The sequence below is a fragment of the Portunus trituberculatus genome, chromosome 27 (assembly GCF_017591435.1).
Source record: "Portunus trituberculatus isolate SZX2019 chromosome 27, ASM1759143v1, whole genome shotgun sequence".
Lineage (NCBI taxonomy): Eukaryota > Metazoa > Arthropoda > Malacostraca > Decapoda > Portunidae > Portunus > Portunus trituberculatus.
This window is the reverse complement of record NC_059281.1, coordinates 3,699,926-3,723,126: the sequence shown is the minus strand read 5'-3', so window position 1 is coordinate 3,723,126 and position 23,201 is coordinate 3,699,926. Positions and strand designations below refer to the sequence as shown.

General features: G+C 38.9%; 1 protein-coding gene across 4 annotated transcripts in view; it reads right to left on the bottom strand.

The window, feature by feature from the left end:
* Window positions 1-4,942: 4,942 nt before the first annotated feature.
* LOC123509582 (extracellular tyrosine-protein kinase PKDCC-like) overlaps window positions 4,943-23,201 on the bottom strand; it is a 58,491-nt gene continuing 40,232 nt past the window's right edge. For all 4 annotated transcript variants that reach the window (XM_045263975.1, XM_045263976.1, XM_045263977.1 and 1 more), the window contains exons 9-10: window positions 5,287-5,428; window positions 4,943-5,040 (exon numbers count right to left, since the gene is read on the bottom strand). In XM_045263975.1, coding sequence (XP_045119910.1) covers window positions 5,340-5,428 — 89 coding nt within the window. In that variant the 3' untranslated portion in view covers window positions 4,943-5,040; window positions 5,287-5,339. The remainder of the gene's footprint in view (window positions 5,041-5,286; window positions 5,429-23,201) is intronic.

Genomic DNA, 23,201 nt, shown 5'->3' with positions numbered 1-23,201 from the left:
TCATCAGGTCTTCTCCTCTCAGTTTTGTTTCAGTAAGACCCACAATATCTGGGTTCTTGTCCCTCAAGTAATCGTTGAGTTCTAAAATCGATATCACTCCATTTATGTTGGAATACATTACATTCCGCTCATACATAAGTTTCTTTAGTCCTTTCTTGCTGTACTTTTCTGGGTTATGAACCACTTCCTCAGTCTCATATCCAAGATTCTCCAGAAAAACTCTTTCTTCTCCTCTTCTATCCTCTCTTCATTTTTTTCAAAGCCTCCTTTCTCAACTCATTTAACATTTCTCTTTCCTTTTCACCGAGATCTCTTCTCAACCAAATCTTCCTTGTTGTTTCCTGCTGGGCTAGCCTCCATGACTTCTCCACCAATTCATCTACATCCTTTTGTGACTTAAGTTTGATTCTTATTGGCCTCATACCTTCTCTTGTGAACTTTCCAATTCTATGGAAGTCCTCTATTTCTTGTACTAGGTCTTTTCCCTCCTCCTGCACCACATTAATGATATTATTTATCACCTTTTTTATGTTTTTCTCTCTCTCCATTTTACTCGGTGTCTTATCCTCCTCCACACCAAATATCACCACACATCTCTTTTTGTCTACAGTTTCCCTCACCAATGTGTGTGTGTGTGTGTGTGTATTTACCTAGTTGTATTTACCTACTAAGCGTTTCAGAGAGTTTGAGGGCACGTTTTTCTAGAATAACTTTGTAAGAAACATGCATATCATTATGAAATTTCGCCACAGTGTACTTGACACCCTCCCCGAATATCCCAATGTAACAAGAATCGTCAACAGTATATAATAATGGCACTTCTCCCTATAAAAACAGGAGAAAGTCACTTATCCCTCACGAAGAAATGGACAAGTGGTGAGAAATGGTGACGTAGTACTATCTGTGACGTAGTTACAAGCTCCACCCACATAGTACGTCCCCCTGCTCCTTTCCTCCCTCTCTTCCATCCCCCTCCCCATATTTCGCTCCCTTCCTCCCCTCCCCGTCTATGTATTCTCCTACTTCCTCTCTCTCTCTCTCTCTACGTCACCATTTCTCACCACTTGTCCGTTTCTTCGTGAGGGATGTGACTTTCTCCTATTTTTATAGGGAGAAGTGCCATTATTATATACTGTTTACAATTCATGACACATTGGAATATTAGGGTAGGGTGTCAAATACACTGTGGCAAAATTTCATAATGATATGCGTGTTCTTTACAAAGTTATTCTAGAAAAACGTGTCCTCAAACTCTCTGAAACGCTTAGTAATTGTAGTTTTACAGGGTCTGGGCTTTATGCTCGTGTGGCCCCGTCTCCATATCTACATTTATCCAATCTTACTTTAAAAGTATGCACACTCGTTGCAGACACTACTTCTTCATTTAAACTGTTCCACGTCTCAACACATCTTTGTGGGAAACTATATTTTTTAACATCTCTCAGACATCTTCCCTTTCTCATCTATTTACTATGCGATCTTGTGCTTCGAATGTCATATTCTTCTCTCAGGATCAGTTTCTCATTATCCACTTGGTCCATTCCGTTGATCAATTTATAAACTTGTATCAGATCCACTCTCTCCCTTCTCTGTTCCAAGGTTGGTAGATCCATAGCCTTTAGTCTCTCCTCATATGTCATCCCTTCAAATTCTGGAACCATTCTTGTAGCCATTTTTTGTAGTCTCTCCAACTTTTTTATGTTTCTTTTTATGAGGGGTCCACACTACTCCTGCATATTCCAATCTGGGTCTTATTATATAATAGTACTTATCAATTTCTTCATCATTTCTTTGTCCATGTTGTGAAATGCTACTCCAATATTCCTTAGCAAATTATATGTTTCTCTAAAAATTCTATCAATACGGCTTACCGGTTGATTTTTTCTTCCATTGTCACTCTTAAATCCTTTTCCTTTTTTACTTTCTCTACTTCTACTCCATCTCCCATCTTATAGAATCCCACGGGTCGTCTTTCACTCTTTCCCATTTCCATGACATGGCTTTTGTTCACATTGAATTCCATTTCCCACTTTTTACTCCATTCCCAGATCTTATTTAGGTCTTCTTGCAGTATTTCACAATCCTCCTTTTGCTTTATAACTCTGCAGAGTTTCGTATTGTCCGCAAACAGATTTATATAGCTGTTCACTCCTTCTGGCATGTCGTTAATATAAATGAGGAAAAGTATTGGTGCCAATACTGACCCCTGTGGCACTCCGCTTTCTACTGCTCTCCACTTGGACTTCATATCTTTAACTACCGTCCTTATTTCTCTCCCCTTCAAATAATTTTCTATCCATCTCAATGTGCTTCCTTTTAAGCCACCCTTCTCCTCTAACTTCCACAGTAATCTTGCATGTGGCACTTTGTCAAATGCCTTTTTTAAATCCAAATAAATACAGTCAATCCATCCCTCTCTCTCTTGTACTCTATCAACTATTCTAGAATAAAAACTCAATAAATTAGTTACACAAGAATGTCTTTTTTAAAACCAAATTGGCTATTTGATATTAATTTGTTGTCTTCAAGGAATTTGATCCATTGTTTCTTTATTATTCTTTCACACATCTTGCATATTACACTAGTTAGTGATACCAGTCTGTAATTTAAAGGTTCTTCCTTCCTTCCGCTCTTATATATGGGAACCACCTCAGCTCTTTTCCATTCTACTGGTACTGTTCCATTTTCTATTGAGCATTTTATGATGTATATAGGACTTGCTAGTTCTTCCCTACATTCTTTCAGTATTCTGCCTGAGACTTCATCTGGTCCCATTGCCTTCTCTTCATCCAGTTCCTTCATTAACTCTTTTATTTCAAGCTTGGTTACTTTAATCTCTTTCATATAGATTGTCTCTCTTACTCTGTGGCCTCTCAAATTTGGATTCCTTAGTAAAGACCTCCTGGAATTTTTTATTTAATAGTTCTGCCATACTTTTTGGGTCTTCCACCATCCCGTTCTCTCCTTTTAACCTTTCTATTGTTTCTTTTTGCCTAATTTTTCCATTTATGAATCTATAGAACAATTTTGGTTACTCCTTACATTTTTCGACAATGTCTTTTTCAAAGTTCTTTTCCTCTGCCTTCCTCACCTTAACATATTCATTTCTCGCTGCTTTGAAGTTTTCCTTATTTGCTGGATTCTTATTTCTTCTCCACCTTTTCCATGCTCCATCTCTTTTCTTCTTTGCCTTAGCACACCTTGTATTAAACCGATCTTTCTTTCCTTCTTCTTTAGGTCTATATTTTGGGACATATTCCCTGACTCCTGTTTTGTATATTTCCAAAAATAAGTTATATTTGTCTTGCATTGTCTCTGAGTTTTCCATCTCCTCCCAGTCTACATTTTTAAAATAGTTCTTGAGATTCTCAATATCAGCCTTTCTGTAATCTAATCGGTCTCCTTTGTATGAATCGTCTCTATCTTCCTTTCTCTCTTCTATATCTATTTCTAATATTGCATGGTCACTCTTTCCCAATGGGCACTTATATCTTATATCATCATTCATTTGTATACCCCTTGTAAAAACTAGGTCCAATCTCGCCGGCTTGTCGTTTCCTCTGAATCTTGTGCATTCCTTTACTCTCTGGTCCATCATATTGTCTATCATTAGGTTCAGAATCTTTCTCCCAGGCTTCTTCCCCATACCACTTTCATAATTTTCCCAGTCCACTTCTTTACAGTTGAAATCTCCTACTAATATAACTTTTCTCCTTTCTTTAACGATTCTCGTTAGACTACTTATTGTGTCATCTATCATGTCTTTATATTCCTGATTGGTCCATGAATTTGTTTTTGGTGGCACATATGTTACAATGATTGTTATCTCTTTTTTATTAATATGCATCTTAATATACAATACTTCTGCTTTTCCTTCCCCACATTCCATTTCATTTATCACTATCTCTTCCTTAACATAATGTGTGTGTGTGTGTGTGTGTGTGTGTGTGTGTGTGTGTGTGTGTGTGTGTGTGTGTGTGTGTAATTCACCTCGGTCGCCTTATGGTCACCCAGCCAGTCTTCCCCATTACGGAGCGAGCTCAGAGCTCATAGACCGATCTTCGGGTAAGACTGAGACCACAACACACTCCACACACCGGGAAAGCGAGGCCACAACCCCCTTGAGTTACATCCCATACCTATTTACTGCTAGATGAACAGGGGCCACACATTAAGAGGCTTGCCCATTTGCCTCGCCGCGCCGGGACTCGAACCCGGGCCTCTCGATTGTGAGTCAAGCATGCTAACCACTACACTACTTGTGTGTGTGTGTGTGTGTGTGTGTGTGTGTGTGTGTGTGTGTGTGTGTGTGTGTGTGTGTGTGTGTGTGTGTGTGTGTGTGTAATTCACTGTTTGACCTGCTGCAGTCTCTGACGAGACAGCCAGACGTTACCCTATGGAACGAGCTCAGAGCTCATTGTTTCCGATCTTCGGATAGGCCTGAGACCAGGCACACACCACACACCGGGACAACAAGGTCACAACTCCTCGATTTACATCCCTTACCTACTCACTGCTAGGTGATCAGGAAGGGCTACACGTGAAAGGAGACACACCCAAATATCTCCACCCGGCCGGGGAATCGAACCCTGGTCATCTGGCTTGTGAAGCCAGCGCTCTAACCACTGAGCTACCGGGCCATGTGTGTGTGTGTGTGTGTGTGTGTGTGTGTGTGTGGGTGGGTGGGTGGGGTTGGCTGCCTATTGACCAGCTTCTACTTATCATCAATACAGTAATTCCTACTAATATATGGAATCCTATAGCATATTACTCTTGTGAAATATCTCCTTCAAATAATTTTAACATTTTTCCATCACTATGGATTGCTCTTGAATCACAAAAGCTCATACCATTTCTAAGGAGTATGAGCAGTCACTATAGAGCAAAGCTGAGGCAGCCAATGAGGTTTAATTAATGATAGTGGACAAATAAAACTCAGGGAAATTGTTCAAGAGGAGAGTTGAAAGTCCAGCAGCTCCAATCACTAATAGGCACAGACTGGGAGAAATTACTGTACTTTATGGGGTTCTCTCACTTGTGCTGTAAAAGAAAAAAATGTACCATAAGTATACATATGGCCTGGTTTACAGCTCAGTATCTACAATGAGCACAGAAAGGCAAACGTTTTGTATACCATGAAAAGATGTTCTAAAAAAAAAAAAAGTAACTTTCACATATTAACATTAAAAAAGAAATCCAGTGTACAGTTGAATTTCAATATAAAATTCTTGTAAAATGTTTTTCAGGGAACAACATAAATGCTATAAAATGCTTCTAAAGTATTACCTTTCCAGCAATGTACAAGTGTTATGATTCCTTGCCAGATATACTGTCACTTCCTAGCCTTGTCCTCGTCTGACGTAAAGTGTGTGCCGTTTGTTTTCCATTACTTTTGTTGCTCCCATCTTGAATACAGCTATTTGGCGACCTGATGAGAGAGAGGTACATAAATGTAAAACATAACTGTTTGAAAGCACTCAACAGATTTTTCTATCCTATTTCTTTTATGCCATCACTCCCTTCAGGCTATGACAAAAGCTTCAACCTTTCCTTATCCAAACACTCCCTTCTTTTATGTTCAAGTGCCCTAACTCTATTACTACAGGTACTTTTTACTTTATCACTCCATCTTTCACTGCCTTATGATGAGACTGCCTATAAAGGTGGTCTCTTTAACAGAGGATGTGAGAGATGTTTAGTACAAATAGTGTAAATTTTATTTTTTGAGCTTTTTTTAAACTTGTTATGCTGGGAATTGTCTATAGTAGAAGGACTCAAACTCAAGTTAGCTACATTTTATAAAAATCAAAGCAGTAATTCAAAATAAGTAATATAAATGAAAAAGCATGCAAGTGTGAAAAACGTGCACACAGATGTGTTTCTTTTTATGGGGAGTTGTGTGGACTCCCCATAAAAAGAAACACATAAGAAAATTAGAGAGACTACAAAAAATGGCTACAAGAATGGTTCCAGAATTTAAAGGGATGGCATATGAGGAGAGACTAAAGGCAATGGATCTACCAACCTTGGAGCAGAGAAGAGAGAGAGGGGATCTGATACAAGTTTATAAATTGATTAACGGAATGGATGAAGTGGATAATGAGAAACTGATCCTGAGAGAAGAATATGACTTTAGAAGCACAAGATCGCATAGTAAGAAACTAAGGAAGGGACGATGTCTGAGAGATGTTAAAAATTTAGTTTCCAAAAGATGTGTTGAGACTTGGAACAGTTTGAGTGAGGAAGTGGTATCAGCAAAGAGTGTACATAGTTTTAAAGAAAAATTGGATAAGTGTAGATATGGAGACGGGACCACACGAGCATAAAGCCCAGGCCCTGTAAAACTACAACTAGGTAAATACAACTAGGTAAATACACACACACACACACACACACACACACACACACACACACACACACACACCCGCCGTCGCTGAGAGAGGACGGCTCGTTTCCGGCTGCAGACGGGAAGAAGGAAAATACCTATGGTGTTACAGGGCCCGGGTAACTCTAAGTTAGTGTCCTGTTAATGTCCTACTGTCGCTTAGTGTTGAAAGTGAGGGATATGGAGAGTGGTCCCTGAGAGGAGAGTGTGGGCGGTGATTGTTTTGGCCATAATCAGCTGACGATAACAAATATGGCGTCTAGACAAGCTAGAGACTTTGAAGGTTTTATAACTATGCCAAAAGGACTGGAGAAATTAGATGTGGATGCAAGAATCCAGGCACTGGAAAGTAAGTTCCTAAACATTTTGTCCATAGAAGAAAAACTGGATAGAGTTCTAGCCGAGAATGATTCGTTCAAAAAGAGATCTATTTGTTAACGTTAGCGAATAAAGAGCTATTGAAGGAAAAAGTAGAGATGGAGAAAGAAAACCAACAACTAAGGAAACAATGTGAAGAGATGAAGGCTAAACTCATGGAAATGGAGATGAAAATATCCGAAGGGGACTTGAGGAAGGAGGAATGCCTTAATCTAATTGATACCAGGATGAAAGAAGTGAACCATGAACATCAGGAGGTACAAAGGTCGTTTAGGAGATAGTAAAAAGCAGGAAGAGGAAAATAAAGGGATTACGCAGAGGAAATGGTAAAGGCACTAAAGGAAAATGAGTATGTGGTGAGAGATATTGCTGAAAAGAAAAATGTGTGATCATAATAGGATTGAGGAGGAAACTAACAGGAACTGGCAGGACAGGAGGGATAAGGAAAATGACAGGATTAAGTCTTTACTGAACAAGATCTCTGTGGAAGAAGAGGACCTATATGCTGAGGTAGAAGAAAGTGTGAGATTGGGAGCTTTTGAGGAAGGCAAGAATAGACCATTAAAATTGAAATTAAAGTCTCAGGTGGCAGCGGAGGCCTTGTTGAGGAGGGCTTGGAAACTTAAGGACTCTGAGGAAACCAAAACAATTTACATAAGAAGAAATATGTCACAAGATGAGCGAATGAAAATGAAGGAGCTTGTAACTGAAGTGAAGGAGAGGAATGACGAAAGAACAGAGGAGGAAAAGACCAAGTTTTTGGAGGATGAGAAATGGGAGGCTAAAGAAGTGGTGGATAAAACAGACGGAATAGGCATTACATGGAAGAATGAGACTAGGAATGGAATAAAAGTGACTTACACGAACATAGATGGATTTCTGTCTAAGAGGCTAGAATGTATGGATTACCTAAGAAATAACGAACCGGACATAATGTGTGTAGTGGAAACAAAGCTAAGGCCCAAATAAAGCTAGACTGGTTTGTTGTAAAACACTACAAAGTATGGAGAAATGATAGAAAAATAAAGGAGGTGGTGGTATAATGGTTCTTACTAAGGAAGATCTGATAGTGAAGGAGGTGAACTATAGTAAGAGAAATGAGGAAGTGATAAGTATGCTTATAACAGATGGCAAGAGGGACATTAATATTATAACAGTATACATACCACCCAGAACCAGTGCTTGGGAATATGAACAGTACCAAATGGTGATGAGAAATACTCTAGACAGAATGAAGCAAGAACTCATCAGAAAGGATAGAGTGATGATAGTTGGAGACTTTAATTGCAAAGAAATAGTGTGGGAAGACTACGAAGTGGTGAACGGTGGTGAGTGGGCAGAAGAATTGTTAAAGGTAGCAACAAATAACTTGATGACACAGTGGGTGAGATCACCAACAAGGTGCAGGGGACAAGATGTTGCAGCAAGGTTGGATTTGGTATTTACCAGGGAATCTCTAAAAAGAGGAAATTGAACATGAATGTCCCTTGGGAAAAGCGATCATGATGTCCTAAGCTTTGAGCTGGATACAGAATTAAGCACGAATAAGATTGTGGAACACAGGGAGGAAAAATTAAATTATACTAGGGCAAATTATAACCATATAAGGGAGTTCTTTAATGAAATTGACTGGTCCGTGGTATACCAGGAAAGGGATATGCAATTGAAATACGATAAATTTATGGATTTGTATAACTCTGCTGTGAAAAGTTTGTGCCATATCACAGAAAGAGGACTTTAAATAATAAACAGTGGTTTAATAGAAATTGTGAAGAAGCAAAAAGAACAAAGAAAAGGCATGGAAGAAACTTAAGAAAAACAGTGATGTATTATCAAGAGAAGTTTACAAAACAGCAAGGAATAGATATGTTGAAGTAAGGAGAACAGCACAGAAGGAATATGAACAGAGGGTGGTGGAAAACTGTGATAGTGACCCAAAATGTTTTACAAATTCATAAATGGAAAACTAAATAAAGGGAGGCAATAGAAAAGGTAAAAATGGGAAGAAGTATATGAAGATGCTGGAGATATAGCTGAAATTTTGAACGACAACTTTTGCAAAGTGTTTACAAAGGAGGAGCATTTTATGGGAGGAAGGCCTACGGAAATAAAGCAAATGCAGGACATCATGGTTACTAAGGAAGATGTAAGGAAAATTATAAGCAATCTGGATATTAATAAATCAATGGGGCCTGATGGCATATCTGGGAGGTTGCTAAATGAATGTAAGGATCAATTGTTGAACCCGTATTTGATATTGTGGAAACCTCCATACGAACAGGATTAGTCCCGAAAGAGTGGAAAAGAGCTGACATTGTGCCTATATATAAGAATGGTAGTAGAATGGAACCGCTAAATTATAGACCAGTATCGTTGACTAGTATATTGTGCAAGGTATGTGAAGAAGTAATTAAAGCTAAGTGGAGTGAGTATCTAGAAAGTGAAAACATTCTGAGTGAAAGGCAGTTTGGTTTCAGAAAAGGAAGATCGTGTGTATCCAATTTATTATGTTTTTATTCAAGAGTGACTGACATACTACAACATAGAGAGGGATGGGTGGATGCTATCTACCTGGACTTGAGAAAGGCCTTTGATAAAGTACCACACAATAGACTGATGTGGAAACTAAAGATGATTGGAGGAGTAAATGATAAACTAGCAAAATGGATGGAAAATTACTTAATGGGAAGAGAAATGAGAACAGTGGTGAGAGGAAGGAAGTCCGAGTGGAAGAAGGTAACCAGTGGAGTTCCACAAGGGTCAGTGCTGGGTCCCATCATGTTTTTGATTTATGTTAATGATATGCCAGTAGGAATTGACAGTTACATGAACATGTTTGCGGACGATACTAAAATTATGAGGAGAGTAAAGAATGTGGAAGATTGTAACAAGTTACAGGAAGATCTTGATAAAATATATGAGTGGAGTAAGGAGTGGCAGATGGAATTTAATATAGACAAGACCCATGTTATGAAAATGGGAAGAAGTAGATACAGACCAAACAGGGATTACAGGCTGGGTGATGAGAAAATTAAAGAGACCAATGAGGAGAAAGACTTAGGAGTAACCGTGCAAAACACTTTGTCACCGGAGAAACACATTAACAAGATTTTTTGGAAAACATACAACATGCTTCAAAATATTGGCCTTGCATTCCACTACCTAGATGAAGGAATGATGAAGAAGATATTATGTACCTTAATAAGACCCCAGTTAGAATATGCAGCATGTGTCTGGTCACTGCATATGAAGAAAAATGTGAAGAAGGTGGAAAGGGTACAGAGGCTGGCAACAAGGATGGTACCAGGACTCAGGGAGTTAGACTATGAGGAAAGACTGAGGAAGCTGGGGCTGACCACATTAGAAGAGAGAAGAACAAGAGGAGACATGATAACTATGTATAAATTGGTGAACAAGATTGACATACTGGACAGAGAGTTGATAAAGGTGACCACAAGTAATCATCTCCGAGGACATGGAAAAAGCTAATAAAGACATCTGTCTAAATGACGTGAGAAAATACAGTTTCCGCATCGTAGCATTGATAAGTGGAATAAACTGAGCAGTGATGTAGTTGACGCGGTGTGTGTCAATCAGATGAAAGAGAGATATGACAGGAATGGACAAGGAGACAGGTCACAGAGAGCTTAGCTCGGGCCCTGTAATACACAAATAGGTAAATACAAATTGGTAAACACACACACACACACACACACTTAAAAATTACTTTCACACTTAAAAATTACTTTCACAAACATAGATGGATTTCTGTCTAAGAGGCTAGAATGTATGGATTACCTAAAAAATAACGAACCGGACATAATGTGTGTAGTGGAAACAAAGCTAAGGCCCGAAATAAAGCTAGACTGGTTTGTTGTAAAACACTACAAAGTAAGGAGAAATGATAGAAAAAATAAAGGTGGTGGTGGTATAATGGTTCTTACTAAGGAAGATCTGATAGTGAAGGAGGTGAACTATAGTAAGAGAAATGAGGAAGTGATAAGTATGCTTATAACAGATGGCAAGAGGGACATTAATATTATAACAGTATACATACCACCCAGAACCAGTGCTTGGGAATATGAACAGTACCAAATGGTGATGAGAAATACTCTAGACAGAATGAAGCAAGAACTCAACAGAAAGGATAGAGTGATGATAGTTGGAGACTTTAATTGCAAAGAAATAGTGTGGGAAGACTACAGTGGTGAATGGTGGTGAGTGGGCAGAAGAATTGTTAAAGGTAGCAACAAATAACTTGATGGCACAGTGGGTGAGATCACCAACAAGGTGCAGGGGACAAGATGTTGCAGCAAGGTTGGATTTGGTATTTACCAGGGAATCTCTAAAAGAGGAAATTGAACATGAAAGTCCCTTGGGGAAAAGCGATCATGATGTCCTAAGCTTTGAGCTGGATACAGAATTAAGCATGAATAAGATTGTGGAACAGGAGGAAAAATTAAATTATACTAGGGCAAATTATAACCATATAAGGGAGTTCTTTAATGAAATTGACTGGTCTGTGGTATACCAGGAAACAGATATGCAATTGAAGTATAATAAATTTATGGATTTGTATAATTCTGCTGTGAAAAAGTTTGTGCCATTTTACAGGAAGGGGACTTTAAATAATAAACAGTGGTTTAATAGAAATTGTGAAGAAGCAAAAAAGAACAAAGAAAAGGCATGGAAGAAACTTAAGAAAAACAGTGATGTATTATCAAGGGAAGGCTACTAAACAGCAAGGAATAGATATGTTGAAGTAAGGAGAACAGCACAGAAGGAATATGAACAGAGGGTGGTGGAAAACTGTGATAGTGACCCAAAATGTTTTACAAATTCATAAATGGAAAACTAAATAAAGGGAGGCAATAGAAAAGGTAAAAACGGGAAGAAGTATATGAAGATGCTGGAGAGATAGCTGAAATTTTGAACGACAACTTTTGCAAAGTGTTTACAAAGGAGGAGCAATTTATGGGAGGAAGGCCTACGGAAATAAAGCAAATGCAGGACATCATGGTTACTAAGGAAGATGTAAGGAAAATTATAAGCAATCTGGATATTAATAAATCAATGGGGCCTGATGGCATATCTGGGAGGTTGCTAAAGAATGTAAGGATCAATTGTTGAACCCGTATTTGATATTGTGGAGACCTCCATACGAACAGGATTAGTCCCGAAAGAGTGGAAAAGAGCTGACATTGTGCCTATATATAAGAATGGTAGTAGAATGGAACCACTAAATTATAGACCAGTATCGTTGACTAGTATATTGTGCAAGGTATGTGAAGAAGTAATTAAAGCTAAGTGGAGTGAGTATCTAGAAAGTGAAAACATTCTGAGTGAAAGGCAGTTTGGTTTCAGAAAAGGAAGATCGTGTGTATCCAATTTATTATGTTTTTATTCAAGAGTGACTGACATACTGCAACATAGAGAGGGATGGGTGGATGCTATCTACCTGGACTTGAGAAAGGCCTTTGATAAAGTACCACACAATAGACTGATGTGGAAACTAAAGATGACTGGAGGAGTAAATGATAAACTAGCAAAATGGATGGAAAATTACTTAATGGGAAGAGAAATGAGAACAGTGGTGAGAGGAAAGAAGTCCGAGTGGAAGAAGGTAACCAGTGGAGTTCCACAAGGGTCAGTGCTGGGTCCCATCATGTTTTTTATTTATGTTAATGATATGCCAGTAGGAATTGACGGTTATATGAACATGTTTGCGGACGATACTAATATTATGAGGAGAGTAAAGAATGTGGAAGATTGTAACAAGTTACAGGAAGATCTTGATCAAATATATGAGTGGAGTAAAGAGTGGCAGATGAAATTTAATATAGACAAGACCCATGTTATGAAAATGGGAAGAAGTAGATACAGACCAAACTGGGATTACAGACTGGGTGATGAGAAAATTAAAGAGACCAATGAGGAGAAAGACTTAGGAGTAACCGTGCAAAACACTTTGTCACCAGAGAAACACATAAACAAGATTTTTTGGAAAACATACAACATGCTTCAAAATATTGGCCTTGCATTCCACTACCTAGATGAAGGAATGATGAAGAAGATATTATGTACTTAATAAGACAGCTAGAATATGCAGCATGTGTCTGGTCACTGCATATGAAGAAAATGTGAAGAAGGTAGAAAGGGTACAAAGGCTGGCAACAAGGATGGTACCAGGACTCAGGGAGTTAGACTATGAGGAAAGACTGAGGAAGCTGGGGCTGACCACATTAGAAGAGAGAAGAACAAGAGGAGACATGATAACTATGTATAAATTGGTGAACAAAATTGACATACTGGATAGAGAGTTGATAAAGGTGACCACAAGTAATTATCTCCGAGGACATGGAAAAAAGCTAATAAAGGACATCTGTCTAAATTACTTTTACTGTACTATGATGCACTCTCGCTTTGCTTACTCTCAATGAAAGTTCAAATCAGGGGTTAAACTTATAATGGTTGAAAAGTTTCAACTAAGTGTTTTTAGGAACAAATTCGAAAGGGGGTGCCTGTACTGTTCTGAGGAAGGGGTTAAAGAAAAATTGGATAAGTGTAGATATGGAGATGAGGCCACACGAGCATAAAGCCCAGGCCCTGTAAAACTACAATTAGGTAAATACAACTAAGTAAATACACACACACACACACACACACACACACACACACACACACACACACACACACACACAATGCTCAATAGAAAATGGAACAGTACCAGTAGAATGAAAAAGAGCTGAGGTGGTTCCCATATATAAGAAAGGAAGGAAGGAAGAAACTTCAAATTACAGACCAATATCACTAACTAGTATAATATGCAAGATGTGTGAAAGAGTAATAAAGAAACAATGGATCGTGTTTCTTGAAAACAACAAATTATTTTCAAATAGCCAATTTGGTTTTAGAAAAGGTCGGTCATGTGTAACAAATTTACTGAGTTTCTACTCTAGAATAGTTGATAGAGTACAAGAGAGAGAGGGATGGATTGACTGTATTTATTTGGATTTAAAAAAGGCGTTTGATAAAGTGCCACATGAGAGATTACTGTGGAAGTTAGAGGAGAAGGGTGGCTTAAAAGGAAGCACATTGATATGGATGGAAAATTATTTGAGAGGGAGAGAAATAAGGATGGTAGTTAAAGATATGAAGTCCAAGTGGAGAACAGTAGAAAGCGGAGTGCCACAGGAGTCAGTATTGGCGCCAATACTTTTTCTCATATATATATAAACGACATGCCAGAGGGAGTGAACAGCTACATGAATCTGTTTGCGGACGATGCAAAACTGTGCAGAGTTATAAAGCAAAAAGAGGATTGTGAAATACTACAGGAAGACTTAAACAAGATCTGGAAATGGAGTAAAAAGTGGAAGATGGAATTCAATGTGGACAAAAGCCATGTCATGGAAATAGGAAAGAGTGAAAGGCGAACAGTGGGAATTTATAAGATGGGAGATGAGTAGAACTAGAAAAAGGAAAAAAGGAAAAGGACTTGGGAGTGACAATGGAAGAAAACAATCAACTGATAAGCCATAATGACAGAATTTTCAGCGAGACATATAATTTACTAAGGAATATTGTATTAGCATTTCACTACATGGACAAAGAATTGATGAAGAAATTGATAAGTACTATAATAAGACCCAGATTGGAATATGCAGGAGTTGTGTGGACCCCCCATAAAAAGAAACCCATAAGGAAGTTGGAGACTACAAAAAAATGGCTATAAGAATGGTTCCAGAAATTGAAGGGATGCCATATGAGGAGAGACTAAAGGGTATGGATCTACCAACCCTGGAACAGAGAAGGGAGAGAGGGGATCTGATACAAGTTTATAAATTGTTTAATGGAATGAATCATGTGAATAATGAGAAACTGATTCTGAGAGAAGAATATGACATTCGAAGCACAAGATCGCATTGTAAAAAACTGAGGAAGGGAAGATGTCTGAGAGATGTTAAAATATATAGTTTCCCGTAAAGATGTGTTGAGACTTGGAACAGTTTGAGTGAGGAAATGGTGTCAGCAAAAAAGTGTGCATAGCTTTAAAGAAAAACTGGATAAGTGTAGATATGGAGACAGGGCCATACAAGTGTAAAGCCCAGGCCCTGTAAAACTACAACTAGTTAAATAGGTAAACACACACACACACACACACACACACACACACACACACACACACACACACACACACACACACACACACTCCGCGCTCCATGGAGAGCAGACGTGCCTCCTGCTCAGAGTGGCATCTGACTAGCGCTCCACACGCTGAGCAGTGTGCTTGGGTGAGGGTCGTTATTGAAGGGCGGCCAGCGAGTGAGCGAGTGTGCAGAGTGAGCGTGGCCTGGTGGCGTGTGCATGAGTGGTCGGAGGTGTGAGAACCTCCACTCCAAGCGAAGGAGCGGGAACCGCACAAGGGCCAGCCATAGCAGCCGCCGCATCCCACCACACACACGTAGCTACCAGGCCTGGCCCCAGTGACCACACACCCACATGCTCCCAGGAAGAGTAAAAATGGATAGACCGGTAAGAAATAAATTACCAAATTCAAAATATGCCGATGAGGCCCAGGAGCAAAACCAAAGTGGCCAGTCAAAGCATGAGTCCATCTTCAACAGGGCAACAATGCAAGGTCGATTGGTAATGTTGGAGAAGAGATTTGAGGAGTTGGTGAAGGAATTAAAAGTTCAGAGGAGTGAGGAGGAGCAGGATAGAGAATTCCAAGGCTTTAAAGGAAAGAGTTAAGAGACTGGAGGAAATGAAAACGATTGGTGGATGAGAATGCACACTTGAGAGTGGAGGTTGAAAAATACAAGAGACGGTTGGAGGAGAAAATGGAGAGAGTAGTAAAGGAGAAAGATGACTTTAAGGAAATAATCAGTGAGCAGAATGAAAGGTTTGAAAGGGAATGGGAACTGAAGAAAACACAATGGACTGAGTCGAGGAAGCAGAGATGGTTGGATTACAAGAAATAATTAAAGATCAGTTGAAGGAAGACAAAAAACAAAGGTCTAAGGAACTGGTTAATGTTATGAAGAATAAGGAAACATTGGTAAGAGAAATAGCAGAAAAGAAGAAGAGTGTGTTAATATTTGGGATGAAAGAACAAAATATAACATATAAGCCTAAGAGAATTAAGGAAGAATAAAAAACGGTAAGAGATCTGTTCAAAAATCTAAATGATGATGAAAAAAGACCTACAAGAAGAAGTGGAAGAGATCCACAGACTGGGTCCGTATAAGGAGGGAGTGAGCAGACCGATTAAAGTAGTACTGAAGTCACAACAATCTGGAGGATATCCTATATAGAACATCAAAGTTAAGAGATAGAAGGTTGTAAAGAGGTGTTTGTGAGAAAGAATAGAAATGAGGAAGAGAGAGAAGATATAAGGAATTGTTGGAAGAGGCGAGAAGGAAAAATGATGAGCGGTCTGAGGAGGAAAGAGAAAAGTTTTTGGAGAGTTATAGGAGAGAGAGTCAGAAAGTGGTATGTGGAAAGAAGGAAAGCGGAGAACCCCTAGAGGGAGCAGTGGGTGGACCGTAATGTATACTAATATAGATGGGATACTGTCAAGTAGATTGGAATTGCAAGACTATATGATGGTGGAGAAGCCTGATATAGTGTGTTTGACTGAGACAAAATTGCATGAAAAACAAAGGTAAATTTGGATAATAAATATAATATATGGAGAAAGGATAGAGAGTAAAGGTGGAGGAGGAGTTATGATTATGACGAAGAAATAAATAAATGTGGATAAGGTTTGGTATGGGAAGAACAACAGAAGTGATAAGCATAAGGATAAAAAGTGATGGAAAAGAATTAATAATCATGGTGACCTATGTACCTCCTAAAACAAATTCTTGGACATTAAGGAATATGACAATATGATCAAGGATACTTTACAGAGTTTGGAAAGTGTATTATCTGGAAAAAGAAAGGTGATACTAGTAGGAGATTTTAATTGTAAGGAGGTGGATTGGGAAAATCTAGTAAGTGGTGTTGGAGAGGAAGCATGGGAGAGAGATTTCTTAATCTAATGATGGAAAATATGATGGAACAGAGGGTGAAGAAAATACTAGATATAGAGGAGATGATGAACCGGCTAGACTGGATTTGGTGTTAACAAGAGAAGTGTACCTATGTGGAGATATACAATACAAATGTCCTTTGGGAAAGAGTGATCATGTGGTTATGGAAATGCAGATAGCAACAACACAGCGAAGGAGAGACGAGACATACAGGAGTGGTAGATTGAATTATAGAAAGATGGACACAGAAAGTTTGAAAAATTATTTCAGAAAATTAGATTGGGAGGAGATGTTACAAATCAGAGAAGTGCAAAAAAATATGAGATTTTTATGAAATATTATAAAGAAGGAGTTATGAAATTTGTACCAAAGTATAAACCGAGAGAGGAAGGAAGAAAGGATTGGTTTAATGCAACTTGTGTTAAGGCTAAGGAAAAGAGAGATGTGGCTTGGAAAAGATGGAAAAGAGCAGGAATATACTAAATAAGGAGAATTATAGAGTGGCGAAATGAGTATGTGAGGGTAAGGAGGAGGAAGAAAGAAAATTTGAAAAGATATTGTAGACAAGAGTAAGGAACATCCAAAATTGTTTTACAGGTTCATAAATGGTAAACTTAAAAGAGAGAGTCCATTGAAAGATTAAAAGGAGAGCAAGGGATAGTAGATGACCCTAAGAATATAGCGAATTGCTAAATAATAGGTTTCAGCAAGTATTTACTAAAGAAACAATGTTTGTAAAGCCTCAGAATGTACAAGGAAATGTGCACATGGATGACATTAAGATACCTAAAAGGAGTTATATAAAATGTTGGAGGAACTTAAAGATGATAAAGCGATGGGACCAGATGAAGTTTCAGGAAAATTATTGAAGGAGTGTAGAGAAGAATTGATTGATCCATTATATGATATTATAAGGTGCTCATTAGAAACAGGGAAGTACCAGTAGAGTGGAAAAGAGCTGAAGTGGTGCCCATTTATAAGGGAGGCAGTAAGGAAGAGCCTCTTAACTATAGACCTGTGTCTCTAACAAGTGTGGTCGGTAAGATTTGTGAGAGGGTGATAAAGAAATATTGGATACGGTTCCTGGAGGATCATAAGTTATTATCGGATCATCAATTTGGCTTTAGGAAAGGGAGGTCATGTGTAACAAATCTACTGAGCTTTTATTCAAGAGTGGTTGACAAAATACAAGAGAGAGAGGATGGATGGACTGTGTATATTTGGATTTAAAGAAAGCTTTTGACAAGGTACCTCACATGAGACTGCTATGGAAATTAGAGATTTATGGAGGACTGAAAGGAAAAGTGTTAAAGTGGATGGAAAACTACTTGAGATGGAGGGAGATGAGAACGGTAATAAGGGATGCAAAGTCGGACTGGTTGGTGGTGGAGAGTGGAGTCCCACAAGGCTCAGTGCTGGCACCAATACTTTTCCTTGTATATATTAATGACATGCCAGAGGAGTAAACAGTTATATTAATTTGTTTGCGGATGATGCGAAGTTGTGTAGGTGTGTGAAGAGTGAAGAAGATTGTGAAATTTTACAGGCAGATCTGGATAAGATTTGGGAGTGGAGCAAGAGGTGGCAAATGGAATTTAATCTGAGCAAAAGTCATGTGATGGAGATGGGAAGAGTGGAAGACGGCCAAGAGGGTCATATAAGATGGGTGAAGAAGTAGTGTTGAAAAAGGTGGAAAAGGAAAAGGATTTGGGAGTGATAATACAAGACCATGGGCAGTTTGAGGCTCATATTGATAAGATGTTTGGAGAAACGTATAATTTGATAAAAATATTGGATTAGCCTTCCATTATATGGATAAAGATATGATGAAGAAATTAATTAGTACGGTAATTAGACCAAGATTGGAATATGCTGGAGTGGTTTGGTCCCCTTATAAAAGAAGCATATAAGGAAGTTGGAGAGATTGCAGAGAATGGCAACAAAATGGTTCCGGAATTGGCAGAAATGACCTATGAGGAGAGATTAAAAGAAATGAATTTGCTTACCTTGGAACAAAGAAGAGAAAGAGGAGATTTAATACAGGTTTATAAACTGTTGAACGGACTGGATGAAGTGGATAATGAGCAAATGATGTTGAGAGAGGAAAACTTAAATAGAACTACGAGATCGCATAGTAAAAAGATAGCCAAGGGAATATGCTTGAAGGATGTGAAGAAATATAGTTTCCCACAAAGATGTGTGGAGGTGTGGAATGGTTTGAGTGAGGAGGTGGTGTCAGCGAGGAGTGTGCATAGTTTTAAAGGAAAGTTGGATGTGTGTAGATATGGAGACGGGGCCACACGAGTATGATACCCAGGCCCTGTAAAATTACAACTAGGTGAATACAACTAGGTGAATACACACACACACACACACACACACACACGCCCTGGTAGCTCAGTGGTTAGAGCGCTGGCTTCACAAGCCAGATAACCGGGGTTCGATTCCCTGGCCGGGTGGAGATATTTGGGTGTGTCTCCTTTCACGTAGCCCTGTTCACCTAGCAGTGAGTAGGTACGGGATGTAAATCGAGGAGTTGTGACCTTGTTGTCCCGGTGTGTGGTGTGTGCCTGGTCTCAGACCTATCCCAAGATCGGAAATAATGAGCTCTGAGCTCGCTCCGTAGGGTAACGTCTGGCTGTCTCGTCAGAGACTGCAGCAGATCAAACAGTGAATACACACACACACACACACACACACACACACACACACACACACACACACACACACACACACACATATATATATATATAGCCCAATGGAGAAAAAGTGATCATGTGATCCTAGAAATTTATTTAGAGGATCAGGGAAGTTTAAAATACAATGAGGAGACACAAGCAAAAAGGCAAAGCCACGCAAAGTCAAATTTTGGAGGATAAGAATCTACTTTTGGCAGTATTGAATAGAAGGAAATTATACAAGGCAAGACAATTGTAGAAAAGTATGATACAATACTAAACAAGTACAATGAGGGAGTAAAGAGGTATGTTCCCAAATACAGAGTAAAAGAGAGCAAACACATGTGGTACTCATATAATGCTAAATGTGCAAATGCTAAAAAGTGTAAGGATGCAACATGGAAAAAAATCAATTAAGGAAGCAACAGAATGAAGCAAACAGGAAGCATTATAAAAAGGCACAAAACAAATACATTAGGATATGAAGAGAGGAGGAGAGAAATTTTGAAAAAGAATGTAGTGAAGAGATGTGAAAAGGAACTCAAGTTTTTTTTTATAAGTATATAAATGGAAAACTAATAAACAGAGAGAACATCACTAAGCTAATCAAGGGAAATAGGATATATGAAACACTGGAAGAAATTAGTGAACTTATAAATAAGAGCTTTAAATCAGTATTTTAGGAAGAGGGAGAGATCATAGAGCCAAACAGCCAAGTGACATAGGAAGGATTAAGAGACATTATGGCAGAAAAACTGAAAACAAGAGAAATACTAGAAAAGTTGGATGTAAGGAAGGCAATGGGGCCATATGGAGTGTCAGGATGGACACTGAGAGAATGTAGAGAACAACTCGTGGAACCAATTTGGGACGTAATCAATAATTCTAATGGAAGAGAAGGTACCAAAGGAGTGGAAAAGAGCATTATTATTATTTTTTTTTTTTTTTTTTTATGCAGGAGGGGAAAGTGGCAAAAAAAAAAAAAAAAAAAAAAAAAAATAATAATAATAATAAATAAATAAATTAATTAATTAATTAAATTAAAAAAAGGCCCACTGGGTTCCCAGTTCCCTTAAAGATATTGAGTTAGCCAAAATTCAGGCTCAAATGTCTTAAAACTTCCCTCTTAAAAGAAGTCAAGTTGTAAAAAGATGAAAATGAAGAAGCAGGCATGGAGTTCCAGAATTTACCAGAAAAAGGTATGAATGGTTGAGAGTACTGGTTAACTTTTGCATTAGAGAGTTGGACAGAATAGGGATGAGAGGAAGAAGAAAGCCGTGTGCAGCAAGGCCACAGGAGAAGGGGAGGCATGCAGTTAGCAAGATCAGTAGAGTTGTTAGCATGAAAATAGAAATAAAAGATGGCAAGAGATGCAACATTCCAGCAGTGAGAAAGAGGCTGAAAACAGTCAGTTGGAGGAGAGGAGTTGATGAGACAAAAGCTTTTGATTCCACCCTATCTAATAAAAATGTGAGAGGAAATCCCCCCTCAAACATGTGAAGAGTACTCCATACAAGGATGGATAACACCCTTGCACAAAGCTAGCTGTTGGAGGGGCAAGAAAAACTGGCAGAGACGCCTCAGAACACCTAACTTCATAGAAGCTGTTTTAGCAAGAGATGAGATGTGAAGTTTCCAGTTTAGATTATGAGTAAAGGACAGAATGAGGATATTCAATGTAGATCAGGACAGCTGAGTGGCACTGAAGAAGAGGGGATAGTTGTCTGGAAGGTTGTGTCGATTTGTTAATGGAGAAATTGAGTTTTTGAGGCATTAAACCCTACTAAGTTTTCTCTGCCCACATCAGAAATCTTAGAAAGATCAGAAGTCAGGAGTTCTGCGATGTCCCTACGTGATCTGTTGACTTCCTGAAGGGTTGGTCATCTCTGAAAGGAGGTAGAAAGATGTAGGGTGGTATCATCAGCGTAGAAAAGGAATGAATAGGGCAAGAGGTTTGGTTAGGATCATTAATCAGTAATAGAAAGAGAGTGGGTAACAGGATAGAACCCTAAGGAACACTGTTAATAGATTTAGGTGAAGAACAGTGGCCATCTACCACGGCTGCAATAGAACAGTCGGAAAGAAAAGTTGAAATAAAGTTGCAGGGAGACGGATAGAAACCGTAGGTGGTGATAGTTTGAGGGGATTAGAACGGTCACCCTTTTACAAGGAACAGGCTGAATGTAGGCAAACTTCCAGCATGAAGAAAAGATAAAAGTCAATAGACACAGTTGAAAGAGTTTGGCCAGGTAAGATGCAAGCACAGAAACACAGTTTTTGAGAACAATAGGAGGGACCCATCAGGTCCATAAGCCTTCTGAGAATTAATGCCAGCAAGGGCATGGAAAACATCATTACGAAGAACTTAAACTGTAGGCATGAAATAGAGGGAGGAGGAGAGGGAGGAACAAACCCAGAATCATCCAAGGTGGAGTTGTTAGCAAAGGTTTGAAAGAAAAGTTCAACTTTAGAGACAGAAGAGATGACAGTGGTGCCACCAGGATGAAATAAAGAAGGGAAAGATGAAGTAAAGTTATTGGAGATGTTTTTGGCAAGATACCAAAAGTCTCGAGGGGAGTTGGAGTTTGAAAGATTTTGACATTTTCTATTTATGAAGGAGTGTTTGGCAAGCTGAAGAACAGAATTGGCATGATTCTGGGCAGAAATATAAAGTGCATGAGATTCAGGTGATAGAAGGCTCAAGTACCTTTTGCGGGCAACCTCTCTATCAAGTAACAGGCTGTGTTAAACCAAGGTTTAGAAGGTTTAGGTTGAGAAAAACAGTGAGATATGTACGCCTCCATGCCAGACACTATCATCTCTGTTATGCATTCAGCACAATGAGATGGGTCTCTGACACGGAAACAGTAATCATTCCTGGGAAAATCAACATAATACTTCCTCAGGTCCCACTCCAGCTAGCTGAGGTAAAATGCCAGAGGCACCTCTGCCTCTGGCAGGATCCTGAGGAAGGATTGGAGACATAGGACAAGATACATGCATGTGTGGTGAGGGGTCTCCACAGTAGATTGGGCTTCCTCACTCTGGGCAACGGTTTCCTAGCGGGTGGGCTTTGAGATAGGTTGTGCCCCAAAAAAGTACCTCCTTTAGCCCATAAATTCCTGTGAAAAGCCTACATGGTAAAAAAAGAGCCTTTATACAAGAGTAATAGACAAAGTACAAGGGAGAAATGGGTGGGTTGACATAGCAATCTAGATATTAAGAAGGCTTTTGACAGAATACTACATAGAAGACTCCTATGGAAAATCTAACACATGGGAGGAATTCAGGGAAGTATCTTAAAGTGGATGATAGACTACTTAACAGATAGGGAAATGAGGACAATGATAAGAGATACCCCATCAAGCTGGAACACTGTTACCAGTGGAGTACCACAGGGTTCAGTGCTGGCACCAATTACATTCCAAGTATATGTCAATGATATATAAGATGGTTCGAATAGCTATATAAATTTGTTTGTAGATCATGCAAAGCTTTTGAGGGTAATAAGGAACATTCATGACTGTATGAAATTACAGAAAGATATTGACAAGATCTGGAACTGGAGCCAAGAGTGGAAATTAAAATTCAATACAAGGAAATGCCATGTAATGGAAATTGGTAAAAGCAATAGAGGAACTATGTGGGAATATAAAATGGGAAAAGTTATTATAATAAAAAGGAATGAAGAGAAAGACCTGGGAGTGATTATACAAGACACCC